Source organism: Geotrypetes seraphini, chromosome 1 (assembly GCF_902459505.1).
Source record: "Geotrypetes seraphini chromosome 1, aGeoSer1.1, whole genome shotgun sequence".
Taxonomy (NCBI): domain Eukaryota; kingdom Metazoa; phylum Chordata; class Amphibia; order Gymnophiona; family Dermophiidae; genus Geotrypetes; species Geotrypetes seraphini.
The window spans coordinates 373,210,642-373,224,551 of record NC_047084.1 but is presented as its reverse complement, the minus strand read 5'-3'; the positions used below and the strand labels follow the sequence as shown (position 1 = coordinate 373,224,551).

Genomic DNA, 13,910 nt, shown 5'->3' with positions numbered 1-13,910 from the left:
TTGAAACAAAATCAGGATATCAAAGATGGCCACCATGGTTGCGTTTCGGTGCCAATAAACAGTATGGGAAAGCTAGATACAAGTTTCAAAAACTCAGAAAAAGGGTTTTTGTAGATGAGAGACCCTACAGGAAGTCCCCGAGGCTCTCAAAACATCCGTTTCTGAACCACCCCAAAGTCTCCCATAGACAGTAATAAACTGTACTCACCATTCTGCCTAGTGCCATACCTACATCAGCTCACACTGCAGCAAGACAAAGGAGAATATTTCTGCCTTGGACAAGTACATAAAATCCTCCAGAAGCTTTGGGCTGCCTTTTAGACAGGCTCTGATAGCCTAAAACCCTCAACCTCATTAGTTCCTCATGCGTCTTCAGGGTGGGGGATGCAGCCGGCACCTGCTACAGTCCTCTGGACCAACACGAGGGCACTCAGCCTGCGTGCAAGTGCCTGATAAATCAGGGGCGAGCTGAGCTCCAAGGAGAATGTACCCCAAACTATACCATGTGTTAGTGCAGGCTAACTAGATAGGTGTCCTGTAAAAGGGTTACCCCCTCCCCCCACCCCAACTACAGTCCTCTAAATTACAGGCCGTATCTTTTCCCAGGCGGAGCCAACCCAGCAATCCTGGAAACCTCTTCAAATTGAAAACTTGAAAATAACAACTCAATTGTACAGCAGAAGAAAAGACATCTTCTCAACTTGCTTGCAAAAGGAAAAACTAAGAGGATGGGGACTGCCAACTGCCACAAGGAGGTGAAGCTGAAAAGCTGTAGATGATTCTTTCTGCAAAAACTCACAGGTAGAGATGAATAACCCACTGGTCATGTTCCTTTTGCCCTGGAAATGTATTTTCATTTTCTTTTTAGTGTAATTCTGAATTTGTGGTTTACTCCTTATTCTTTAGAATATATTTTCAAAGCTTTTAAAAAACAAACAAACCTCAAAATACAAATGGTATACATTAGTCTCTCACACAAAGTATACTCACTCTGTATTCTCCAAGTGCATAATGGCAAGAAGCTAGTTGAATAAGTGCCCTGTGCTGTTCCAGTGATCCCTGTCCTAAGACCTGCTGTTGGGATTGAGAACCCTGTAGAGCTGCTAGGTGATGTAGACTGGCAACTGCTTTTTTATACTGACCCTTTAAAAAAATTAAAATAAAAAATAAAGTCAAGTAACAGCAAATAAACTATGAATTTAATATAAATACTTATATCATAGTCTTCTATCTATATGTGGATGGGGAAGGAGGGGGTCAGTAGAGTAGTTGATTTGATATATATATATTTTTTAATAAAATCTTTATTCGTTTTAAAACTTACAATAAGTGTGACAGTGAGTTAAAACATTTTAACATTAAATAAAACACTTAATAATCAACAATAGATAACTTATCTCCCTCCCTCCCCACCCTTCCATAGCAAATATAAAACATATGTATCATATGATAAAAATTTTTCCCCCTATCATTCTTATATTGTTAAATAATAAACTAATAATTACCCCCCTCCCCCAGTATTGAACTTGTAAATTTAAGGGAAAAATGGTATCTATTCAGTACAATATTTTGTTAACGGCTTCTATACATCTTGAAACTTCCTTAAATACCCCTTCTGTGTAGATATTGCTCCTTCCATTTTATATATATGGCATAACGAGTTCCACCAAAAATTATAGTTCAATCTACTCCAGTTTTTCCAATTACATGTAATTTGTTGTATGGCGACCCCTGTCATTATAAGTAAAAGCTTGTTATTATTTGAAGACTGGCATGCCAAATAGCAATGTTTCTTACCGTAACAGTTGTTATCCAGGGACAGCAAGCAGCTATTCTCACTAGTGGGTGATGTCATTCGACAGAGCCCTGATACGGACATCTTGCAAGCATGTCTTGCTTGAAGAAACTCAGAAGTTTCGAGATGCCCGCACCGCGCATGCGCCAGTGCCTTCCCGCCCGATGCTCCGGGCGTGTCTCCTCAGTTCAGGTAGCTAGCAGAGAAGCCAACCCAGGGGAGGTGGGTGGGACGTGAGAATAGCTGCCTGCTGTCCCTGGATAACAACTGTTACGGTAAGTAACATTGCTTTATCCCAGGACAAGCAGGCAGGTATTCTCACTAGTGGGTGACCTCCAAGCTAACCTCAATGGGATGGAGGGAGAGTTGGCAACTTAGGAGAACAAATTTTGTAACACAGTTTGGCCAAACTGCCCATCCCGTCTGGAGAAAGTATCCAGACAATAATGAGAGGTGAACGTATGAAGCGAGGACCAAGTGGCAGCCCTACAAATCTCCTCAATTGGTGTCGATCTGAGGAAGGCTACAGAGGCTGCCATTGCTCTGACCCTATGTGCTGTGACCTTACAGGGAAGGGGTAATCCAGCCTGGGCATAGCAGAAAGAGATACAAGCCGCCATCCAGTTGGAGATGGTGCGCTTCGATACAGGTCGTCCCAACTTGTTTGGATCAAAGGAGACGAAAAGTTGAGGAGTAGTTCTGTGTGGTTTGGTGCGATCCAAGTAGAAAGCCAAAGCACGTTTACAGTCCAGAGTGTGAAGAGCTGATTCTCGAGAATGAGGCTTTGGAAAGAACACTGGAAGCACAATGGATTGGTTGAGGTGAAATTCAGAGACCACTTTAGGCAGGAATTTCGGGTGAGTGCGGAGGACCACCTTGTCATGATGGAATACTGTGAAAGGTGGGTCCGCCACCAAGGCCTGAAGCTCACTGACCCTGCGAGCAAATGTGAGGGCCACCAGAAAAACCACTTTCCAAGTGAGAAACTTTAGTGGAGCCTTGCTCAGAGGCTCAAAAGGAGGTTTCATAAGCTGAGAAAGGACAACATTTAGATCCCAAACCACTGGAGGCGGTTTGAGAGGAGGATTGACATGAAAAAGTCCTTTCATAAATCTGGAAACCACAGGATGAGAAGAGAGAGGTTTCCCTTGTAGAGGCTGATGGAAAGCCGCAATAGCACTCAGGTGGACTCGTATAGATGTCGACTTGAGACCAGACTGAGACAGATGTAAAAGATAGTCCAAAACAGAGGATAGGGAGGCTCGCTGAGGCTCCTTAGAATTGGAAATACACCATGAAGAAAATCTAGTCCATTTTTGGGAGTAGCATTGACGAGTAGCAGGCTTCCTGGAAGCCTCCAAGACATCCCTCACCGCCTGGGAAAACTGGTGGGGAGTTACGTTGAGAGGAACCAAGCTGTCAGGTGGAGAGACTGCAGGTTGGGATGAAGCAGAGACCCCTGATGCTGAGTAAGCAGTGAAGGAAACACTGGAAGTAGGTACGGTTCCCTGCTGCTGAGTTGAAGTAGAAGGGAGAACCAAGGTTGCCTGGGCCACCGAGGAGCTATCAGAATAATGGTGGCATGTTCGTACTTCTGTTTGACTAGAGTCTTTTGAATGAGAGGGAATGGCGGAAACGCATACAGAAAGCGATTCCCCCAATCCAGCAGAAAAGCATCTGCCTCGAGGCGATGAGGAGCGTAGATCCTGGAGCAAAACTGAGGCAGCTTGAAATTGGGGGAGCCGCAAAGAGGTCTATCTGAGGCGTTCCCCACTGAGCAAAGATCTGATGAAGGGGCTTGGAGTGGAGTGTCCATTCGTGAGGCTGGAGAAGACGACTCAGTTTGTCCGCCAAGACATTGTCCCTCCCCTGAATGTAGACAGCTTTGAGGAAGGTGTTGTGGCGAACCGCCCAATCCCAGACTCTGAGAGCTTCCTGGCAGAGGGAGGCCGAGCCCGTGCCCCCTTGCTTGTTGACATAATACATGGCGACCTGATTGTTGGTGCGAATGAGGACCACCATGTCGTGAAGCAGATGTTGAAAAGCTTGAAGAGCATTGAAGATGGCTCTGAGCTCCAGAAGATTGATTTGATGGAGTTGGTCCGCACAGGTCCAGAATCCCTGAGTGCGAAGCCCATCCAGATGAGTCCCCCAGGCATAGGTCGAGGAATCGGTTGTGAGAACCTTCTGATGAGGAGGAGTGTGAAACAGCAAACCTCTGGATAGATTCGAAGAGGTCATCCACCAAAGTAGAGACTGCTGAAGAGCAAGAGTGACTATGATGTGTCGAGTCAACGGGTCTGACACTTGAGTCCATTGAGAAGCTAGGGTCCACTGAGGAATTCTGAGATGGAGCCTGGCAAAGGGTGTCACATGAACTGTAGAGGCCATGTGGCCCAGGAGGACCATCATGTGTCTCGCTGAGATGGACTGGCGAGAAGATACAGACTGGCAGAGACGAAGAAGAGCATCCATGCGCTGAGGAGGAAGGAATGCTCGAAGCTGAATGGTGTCCAGTACCGCCCCGATGAAGGGAAGGGACTGGGTAGGCTGCAGATGAGATTTGGGAAAATTGATCTCGAAGCCTAGACTCTGCAGGAAGCAGATCGTGGTCAAGGTCGCCGAAATGACCTTTGAAGCTGATGGGGCCTTGATGAGCCAGTAGTCGAGGTATGGAAATACTTGAAGACCCCTGTTCCGGAGTGCAGCGGCCACCACCACCAGACACTTCGTGAAGACTCTGGGAGACGAGGACAGGCCGAATGGAAGCACTCGATACTGCAGATGTAGATGTCCCACCCGAAATCTGAGGAACTTGCGGGAGGCCGGATGAATGGGAATGTGAGTGTAGGCCTCCTTGAGATCCAGAGAGCATAACCAGTCGTTCTGCTCGAGGAGAGGGTAGAGAGAAGCAAGTGTCAGCATGCGAAACCTCTCCTTGACTAGGAATTTGTTGAGGGCCCTGAGGTCCAAAATGGGTCGCAGGTCGCCCGTCTTCTTCGGAACAAGGAAGTACCGAGAGTAAAACCCCTGGTTCAGTTGGTCCGACGGGACCGGCTCCACGGCACGAAGCCGGAGCAAAGCCTGAGCTTCCTGGAGAAGAAGGGCGGTCTGAGTCAAGTTGGAAGGATACTCTCTTGGAGGGTAGTCCGGAGGGACCCGATGGAAATGAAGAGAGTATCCTTCCTTGATGATAGTAAGGACCCAGAAGTCGGTTGTTATGGCCTCCCAGCGATGATAAAAATGATGGAGGTGCCCTCCGATGGGAAAAACAGGGGGAGGCAGAACGAGGTTGGTTATGCCCTCGACGAGACAGTCAAAAAGGCTGAGTGGTCTTAGGGACAGCAGGCGACTGAGACTTAGGCTGACCCTTCTGGGGAGGCTGGCGCTTCGCCGGTTGCCTCGCAGGTGGAGTTTGCCTCGGCTGATAACGCCGCTGATAAATCAACGGCGGACGAGAAGGTCGAGACTGCTGAGGCTTAGGCTTCGGCCTAAGGATAGATTGGAAGGACTTTTCGTGGTCAGACAACTTCTTCGTAACAGTCTCGATGGATTCGTCAAAAAGATCCGCCCAGCACACGGGACGTTCGCCAGGCGGTCCTGAAGATTCGGGTCCATATCAATGGTCCGCAACCAGGCCAACCGGCGCATCACCACCGAGCAGGCCGCCGCTCGGGCTGAGAGCTCGAACGCATCATAGGCAGATTGCATTAACTGAAGCCGAAGTTGGGACAGCGAAGCAACCACTTCCTCAAACTCAAACCTAGCCTGGGACTCGATGTAGGGTGTGAACTTCCGAAGCACAGGTAGAAAAAATTCCAAGTTGGAAATCGTAATTCAGCCATGGTTCTGCCCTCGCGGCCCGGAGGCACTGAAGCATAGACCTGGCCAGGATGAGACCGCTTGAGCGAGGATTCGACCAGGAGGGACTGGTGAGAAAGCTGAGGACCCTCGAAGCCTTTATGATGCACCATGAGGTACCGCGCATCCAATTTGCCAGGGACCGCAGGGATAGAGTAAGGAGACTCGAAGAATCGCATGAAGGTCTGGTCGAGGAGCTTGTGCAGGGGAAGCCGCAAGGACTCCGCCGGAGGACAAGGCAAGTGCATGGTATCGAGGTACTCCTTGGAGTATCGAGACCCAGCATCGAGAGTAATGTCCATGTCATCTGCCATCTGCCTGAGGAACGATGAAAAGGACAGTTGGTCTGCCGTCGCCGGTCTGCGAGACGGACTAGAAGAAGAAGAGGCTTCAGGCTCTAGAGAGGCCTGCGAGCAACAGGAGGAGCAGAAAACCTCGGGGTCCTCGAACTCCGGGCCCGGAGGAGGAGACCCAGTCGAAGCAGCATACCCCAACCAAGGCAATTTCTTCTGAGGCGAGACGGTCGAGTGCCGAGAGGAATGCTTCGAAGAATGTCTGGATCGATGCCCCTCCCGATGCCTGGAAGGGGATCGAGCCCGTCTGTGAGAAACAGGTTCAGACGCCTCCAAGGAGCAGATCGGACTCGACGCCGTCGATCGCAGAGGCGGAAGAGTCGGCGCCTCCCCCGACGACGCCCAGGTTTGATAGGGGGTTCGGAAGAACTCGTCCTGCTTCCTGCTATGCCCAGGACTGGGTGGCCCCGAAGGTGGACGCCACACTGAGTCATGGGGCGGAGTAATCGGTTCCAAGGGAGGCAGGTCACTAAACGAGGCTTTCCTCGAGGGGATGGGCTCCAAGGGAGGCATATCACCAAGGGAGGCCCTCCTCGAGGGAATCGGTTCCAAAGGAGGCACAGCACTAACGGAGGACCTCCTCGAGGACCCGGACACCGCTCGCCGCGCCGAGCAACGAGGTCGTGCGGCGAGGAGGAGGAGGAGGAGGGGGCGGTCCGCCCCTCGAAGCCGAAGCTAGGAGGTCACCCTGGATGGTGGCAATCAGCCGAGGCCCCATGATCTGCATGAGCTCCACGAACTGAGCCTCCAGAAGGGACCGCAACGAAGCCGATATGGAGAGATCCGCACCAAAAGGGGGCCCTTCCGCACGGTCTCCGCGCTCCTTCAGTGCTGCGTGCTTCTGCTTGCCAGTCTTCGGCACCTTGAGCACCACCGGTGGAACTGTCGGGGTCGATACCTGCTCCGAGGAGACGGAGGAAGGCACCGGCGCCGAAGCCGGGGCCGAAACCGGTGTGAACGATGCCAGTTTCAGGAGGCCCGAAGCAGCCGGGGAGGCAGAGGGCTTTGCGGAAGGAGTCGAAGCACCTGTCGATGTCGATGTCGAAGCTGCAGGATCCGATGAAGCTTCCATCTTGAACATGGACTCCCACAGTAGACAGCGGCGCTTAAACGCTCTCGCCGTCAGAGTGGAGCAAGGCCGGCACGATTTCGGGAAGTGATCCGGTCCCAGACACTGTAAGCAGCGTCGATGAGGGTCCGTGAGCGAAATCGCGCGCTGGCACTTGCTACACTTTTTAAAACCGGTAATCGGCTGGGACATAGGCCGGAAAAGCTCCGCCGCAAGGTCGAAGGCGTGGGGCCCCAGCCACGCGGCCGACCCGGTATCGGAAGGAAAAATTTTTTTTTTTTTTTTGAAAAAAAGAAATCAAAGAAAGAAATAAATGCACAGGAGAGCCAAAAGAACTCAACCCGCGGCAAAAAAGAAGGCAAAAAAGAGATTCAATGGGCGCAAATTGAAGATAGACTTCTCAGCTCCGCGGAAGAAAAAGAACTGAGGAGACATGCCCGGAGCATCGGGCGGGAAGGCACTGGCGCATGCGCGGTGCGGGCATCTCGAAACTTCTGAGTTTCTTCAAGCAAGACATGCTTGCAAGATGTCCGTATCGGGGCTCTGTCGGATGACATCACCCACTAGTGAGAATACCTGCCTGCTTGTCCTGGGATAAAATATATTATCATAGGTCAATGCCACCGGGTTTTCTAATAAACAATTAATTTGGCCCCAAATTGATTTCCAAAAAGCCATACTAAATGGACAATAGAACAATAAATGATCTACAGTCCCTGCTTCAAGATGGCAATGACAACATCTATTAGAGCTATCTAATGTTTGTAACCGAACAGGGGTCCATAATGCTCTATGTAACAGAAAAAAAAATAAAATTATTATACCTTCAACTTTTTTTCTGTTATGGAAATCATCCATAAAAAGATTTTAACATAAGAAATAGAGTACCTGGAAGACTGAGCTTCACTCGGGAGAGTGGGTGAATGATTATAATGGGGTTGTTGTTTGGGTTATCATGTGTAGGTATAGGGGTGCACATTCCTACCCAGTGATTCTTGGGCTGAGTTGTGGGGAGGAGCTGTCCTAAAATTATAAATGAAAATAGTCTCACCTCTCTTGCTACTTTCTCCTTTTTCTCACCCCTTAGTACTTCTTCCCTCCAACCTGATTCTCTCTTCTGAGAACCCTCTATCAGCCCCCTCCGTTCAGTGTTCAAGTGTTATTATGTTTGAGTAGAACAAAGATCCAGCAGCCTTTGCATCATTGCCCAGATTCCGAGGGCTCTCTCCAGTCTGGAAGGAAGACACAGAACTCGATTTTGTATCCATCCCAAACAACTTCTAGGACCCAACAGTCTGCGCCGATTTGGCCCAGACTGAACAAGAGGCCGACAGCCTGCCCCCTATCTGGGGGGAAGGGCTTGGCTCCAGTCCTGGCGTCATTGTGACTTCTTAGATGCTGGGGAGGAGCAATATTCTGAGGCTTGCTGTCTCTTGCCTCTGCTAGACCTCTGATGTGATCCCTGAAGGGAGCTCTGTGTCACTTGGCCTGCTGCATAAGGATGAAATCTTCGAGAGCCTCGAAAATTGCCCTGTCCCATAACCTGAGCCATCCAGAGACTGCTGTCTGGTAAGGCCTTGGGATTCCAGTCCACAACATTTGCATCAGGTCACCCAGACCCTTGCCAAATAGCATCTGCCCCTGAAAGGTGTGACCAGTCAGACTCCTTGCCTGACATGTTCCCATTTAAAAACCCTAGGAAAGGCAGAACTAAGGCCAGAAATGTTATTCACAGGCCCAGAAAAGGACAGCAGTCTAAGGGCTAGATTCACTAACCCGTTTTTCCTGGGCGATCCGTGGCAGATCCTATCAGGCCCGACAAATTCACAACTTGGAAACATTCAAATGAGGGCGCTTGGAGGAACGCCCTCATCTGGCCGACACGGATCGCCAGTGTGCGATCCTGCACATGCACAGACCATCTGTAGATGGGCTGCGCATGCGTCAAGACCCCTTTGAGCCGCAAGTGTTTAAAAAAAAACTTTTGTAGACCAGCAAGCCCGTGGTTTTAACCCGCTTTAAACCTGCGGGTTAAAACCACGGGCTTGCAGTGCGGGGAAGGGTAGGAGAGATTCGAGGTGGCAGGCAGGAGAAACCCGGGGATGAGCAGGGTGGCAATTCGGGGCAGAGCAGGCAGGAGAGATGTGGAAGAGCAATGCGGTGATTCAGGGAGAGCAGGCAGGAGAGATCGGGGCAGAGCAGGGCAGCAATGCGGCAATTTGGGGCAGCAGAGAGCATAGTGTGCAGAGAGCAGGGCTTCAATGGAGCTGGAGAGTAGGAAAGACGTTTGACTGGTTCCCAGCAGTCGCTTCTTGAGTTGATCAGCCAGCCCAAAATTTCTTTGGTGAATCGCGTCCCTGTCTACTTTGCATGCGTTTCCCCTCATTTGCATTCACGGATTGGAAGCGGATCATTGGAGAGGTTAGTGAATCGAGCCAGAAGGAAAACTGGTCGCAAACCGATCGGTTTGCTTTGTGAATCTAGCCCTAGGTTCCCCAAGTATACTGAAGAGAATCTAACAGAGAATGAGTTCTTCTGTGATAGCTCTGAGATAGAGGAAATGGAGACTCAACTAGCACTGGAAGGTTTGTCTCCAAACCTATCAACATAAAGTTCAGGCAAAATGCCTCTATTAGAAAACCTTGCACTTTCCCAGACATCCACAGGGGGAACCTAGGAGAGCCTCAGAGCAGTGCAGGCACACAGAGAGTAGGGTGTGACTCTCATACTGAAAAGCCAACAGTGTTTATTTCACAATCAGCTCAGGGCAAGCTAATAATTTGGAATTTATGGAAGTGGATGAAATAGTGCCAAGCCTAGAAGTTAAAGCTCTACCCCAGGAGGAGCAGATAGAATTTTGTGAGGAGGTATTTTCACCAGCAGAGGCCATGGCGGTTGGGGTAGCTTGCAAGGCCTACTGACTTTAAAACTGTTTGTTGGAAGAGTCTCTATGCGCCAAAATTCCAGGAACAAATGGAACGCAAACGAAGATCGACATCTACTACCGACCCCTGGGGCAGTCCGAAGAAACTGATGGAGAAATGACAGATGAGATTAAACGCAACTGTAAGGGAGGCAATGCAGTTATCATGGGTGACTTCAATTTCCCGGGGATAGACTGGAACCTAGGCACCTCCGGCTGTGGTAGGGAGACCAAGTTCCTGGATATTGTAGGCGATTGCTTCCTGGAGCAACTTGTCAAGAAAAATATAAAAGAAAATGCAATTCTGGATCCAAGATGGCTGCCGCTATCTGATTGTCGGTAGGACGCCGGAGAGTGTCTCTCTTACCGCTTTGGAAATGCCGAAAAGAAGAGGCAAGAGTGTTGGTGGTGCCTCCCAGCGCTCGGGACCTGTGGCTCTTACAGTTGATGACATCTTCAGGCGCCTCCAAAGTGAGCAGGATCGTTCGGGGATTCGCCCGTTGGGAGCGCCAGCAGAGAGGAGTGCTTCGGTGGATATCCCCGGGCTAGATGTCACGCTGAGCCCCGACGTCAGGACGCCTCACCTTTAGCCGTTGCCGCTGGGAGCCAGCTCTCCGCGAGAGGAGAGTATGTCCGAAGAGGCAGTGTTCTCCTCTCGAGAGGCCAGCGAACTGGAGGGCTCGCTACAGGGAACAACACAAAAGGAATTTTTCCTTTTGGAAGGACCAGCGACCGGGACAACTGTGTCTAAGGGGGAACAAGGCACAGGGGAGGTAAACCATTCAATTGAGCAAACCAGTATTGCACAAATATCTTCTTTTGCTCCTGTTAAGCCCCCAGAGGTTACTCTAGATTCGCTTTGGGATCTAGTTTCCACTTTGGGAAATTCCCTCAATCCTCAAATAAAGAACTTAGAAAAAGAATTAAAAATCCAGAAAGAAGAAATTAAAACCTTGAAATGAGATATTGTAGTAATAAAGACTGAAATTCAGGAAGAAAAGAAGGACTTAAAAATGGTTAAAAGTAATCAAGACTCAATTGTAAAAGATAACCTAATTTATTTATTTATTTATTTATTAGATTTTTTTTAGCCCGTCCTCCCAAAAGAGCCCAGAACGGGTTACAATGAATATATTGGTGCATTAAAATTATAAGTAAGATAGGTACTTAGAAATTCCCTTACTGTCCCGAAGGCTCACAATCTAACTAAAGTACCAGGAAAAATGACAAACAGAAGAGTAATAAAGAAAGAAAATAGAGATAGAGGAGAAAAATAAGAAAATAAACATACTAATAAGATTACAATGATCTAAAGGAATTTGAAAGGTTAAAAAGAGGGGAGATAAGAATAGATGCAGAGGGAGAACCGTTGAAGCAATAGAATTCTGGGGAAATTTAAATGAAATTTGAATGATAAAATAAAACAAAATAAGTGGAAAAACAATAAGTGAGATTAAAAAATATATCATAAACTAAAAAGAAGTGAAAATAAAATCAAAACAGTCAAAACTGAAGTCCAGCTTGAACGGGCCCCCGAGCCAACCGTTGGTCCGATGGCCGGACTGCAGCCTTCCTCCGTCGGCTCTCCCCTGCTGGAATGGGGAGGAGCGAAGACAGTGTCGGGTGCCCCGCTGGAACGGGCCCCCGAGCCGACCGTTGGTCCGATGGCCGGACTGCAGCCCTCCTCCGTCGGCTCTTCCCTGCTGGAATGGGGGAGGAGCGAAGACAGTGTCGGGTGCCCCGCTGGAACGGGCCCCCGAGCCGACCGTTGGTCCAATGGCCGGACTGCAGCCCTCCTCCGTCGGCTCTCCCCTGCTGGAATGGGGGAGGAGCGAAGACAGTGTCGGGTGCCTTGCTGGAACGGGCCCCCGAGCCGACCGTTGGTCCGATGGCCGGACTGCAGCCCTCCTCCGTCGGCTCTCCCCTGCTGGAATGGGGGAGGAGCGAAGACAGTGTCGGGTGCCCCGCTGGAATGGGCCCCCGAGCCGACCGTTGGTCCGATGGCCGGACTGCAGCCGAGGTCAGACTGAGCCTCAAACCTCAGAAAACCTCATCACAAAGGGGGGGGAGGAGGAGGAGGACCAAGCAGCCAGCCCACTATTAATCCCGGCCAAACTGAGAAGGAGCCAAACAGTTTGCGCTTAAGCTCCTGAATAAATCAGGGATGTGAGCAACTACACAGGGGACGTCCCCTGAGTTAAAAAAAAAAAAAAAATACAAAGTAGGCTGGCTAGTTAGGTGTCCTTGAGGACTGATCCTGCTAGCAGCAGACTTCAGCAGCGCAAATCTGCATCTTCTCCCAGACAGAGGTCCCAACAAGTGGAAACCTCTGGGCACTGAGCCTCTAATCAAACACTTAGAAAAAAATACCCAATAATAATAAAACTGCAGAGCAGAAACACTTCTGAGCAACTTGCTTGCAGAAAACAAACTGAGTGGGCAGCAGCAGTTCCCTTGGAAGGAGGTGAAGTTGAAAAGATGATCGACAGTTTTCTACAAGCAATTTGCGGGTTCAGATGCAAAACCCTATGGTTCAGGATCACTAGACACATTGCACTAGAAAATATATTGTGATCAAACACATACAAAATCATGAGAAATACTTCAATTAGTAAAGTTCCTCCAACTTTATTTCACAACTATATCAAAATGACGGTAACATGCAGTAATAAATATATTTTTGCTCAAATATGTCAGTTCCTCAAGACATTCTTTAAGAAATATGATGAAATCAAAACATATACCAATCTGAAGATCCTGCCTTAGGGTTGTCCAGAAAAACCTAAAGAGCTAAAACAAGCAAATATTCCTTTTTTGGGCAGTACAGTGAATAATACAATGAGAAAATCATGATTTAAATCAAGTATTTCTCACCTGTGATTTAAATTGATTTGGTTTATTGTATGGAAATATCCTTATTATTTCTTTGTTTTCTTGTACATGTTGAGTGTTATTGCTATTTTCTATTAATGAAACGTTTAAACATACCTGGTAAATAATCATATCAGTAAGAAAGATTCTTAACCACAGCCAGGTATCAGTCTTCCATAGCATGCAAATTCTTGTAAATTCTGTACAATAAGAAAATTAAAGTGCATTAGCAGATATGTAGCACTGAGAGAACTATGAGGAAAAGGAAGTCCAAATACAACTGCAGAAACAAAAAATGTAAAAAAAAAAAAATATTGTTCCATGTATGTGTATGTATAAAAAACATCAAGGTGATTTACAACAAAAACAAGATGCAAACTGATTTGACCAATAGCCAGATAAAGTAGTATATCAAGTCTAAATAAACATAATTTTTTTATTTTATTTTTTCAGTTTTCTATACCGTTCTCCCAGGTGAGCTCAGAATGGTTTACATGAATTACATGAATTTATTCAGGTATTCAAGAGTTAACTATATGGTATGAGAGAAAAACAACAAATGCTAGAGGAAGGGGAAAGAACAGTGGGAAAAGTAAAGATAGGAACTAAAAAGAGGATGAACAACATAGCAGGCCTCACTATATCAGAGAAAAATGTCGTCTGAAACAGCCAAGTTTCAATAGCTTTCTTAAACTGGGGAAAGTATTCTTCCTGGTAAATACAGAGCAGAAGAACATTCCAGACAGAGGGACCTTGGTGAAAGAAGGAAGACAAAGTGCTAGGTTTACGACCCCTTTGCAACCCGATTTTACTCTGGCCCGATTCATTTACCTCACTGCCGATCTGATTCTGATACGCACATGCAAATGAGGGGAATACGCTCACTAAATATTGCATCCCGACGCGCTTGAACATCCACACGGTAGTGTCTGACAAAGGAATGCAGAGAAGACCAAACTGCAGCCTTGCAAATATTCACTGGAGGCACTAGAGAAGAAGACTCAGCCCAAGAAGCAGCATGACCCCGAGTGGAATGAG

The 13,910-nt window shown here is 48.1% G+C and overlaps 1 protein-coding gene across 3 annotated transcripts in view; it reads right to left on the bottom strand.

Annotated features, from left to right (window-relative positions):
* Positions 1–13,910, bottom strand: part of INTS10 (integrator complex subunit 10) — a 203,639-nt gene that overhangs the window by 83,952 nt on the left and 105,777 nt on the right. For all 3 annotated transcript variants that reach the window (XM_033915345.1, XM_033915356.1, XM_033915365.1), the window contains 2 exons: positions 12,990–13,072; positions 991–1,143 (listed from right to left, as the gene is read on the bottom strand). In XM_033915345.1, coding sequence (XP_033771236.1) covers positions 991–1,143; positions 12,990–13,072 — 236 coding nt within the window. The remainder of the gene's footprint in view (positions 1–990; positions 1,144–12,989; positions 13,073–13,910) is intronic.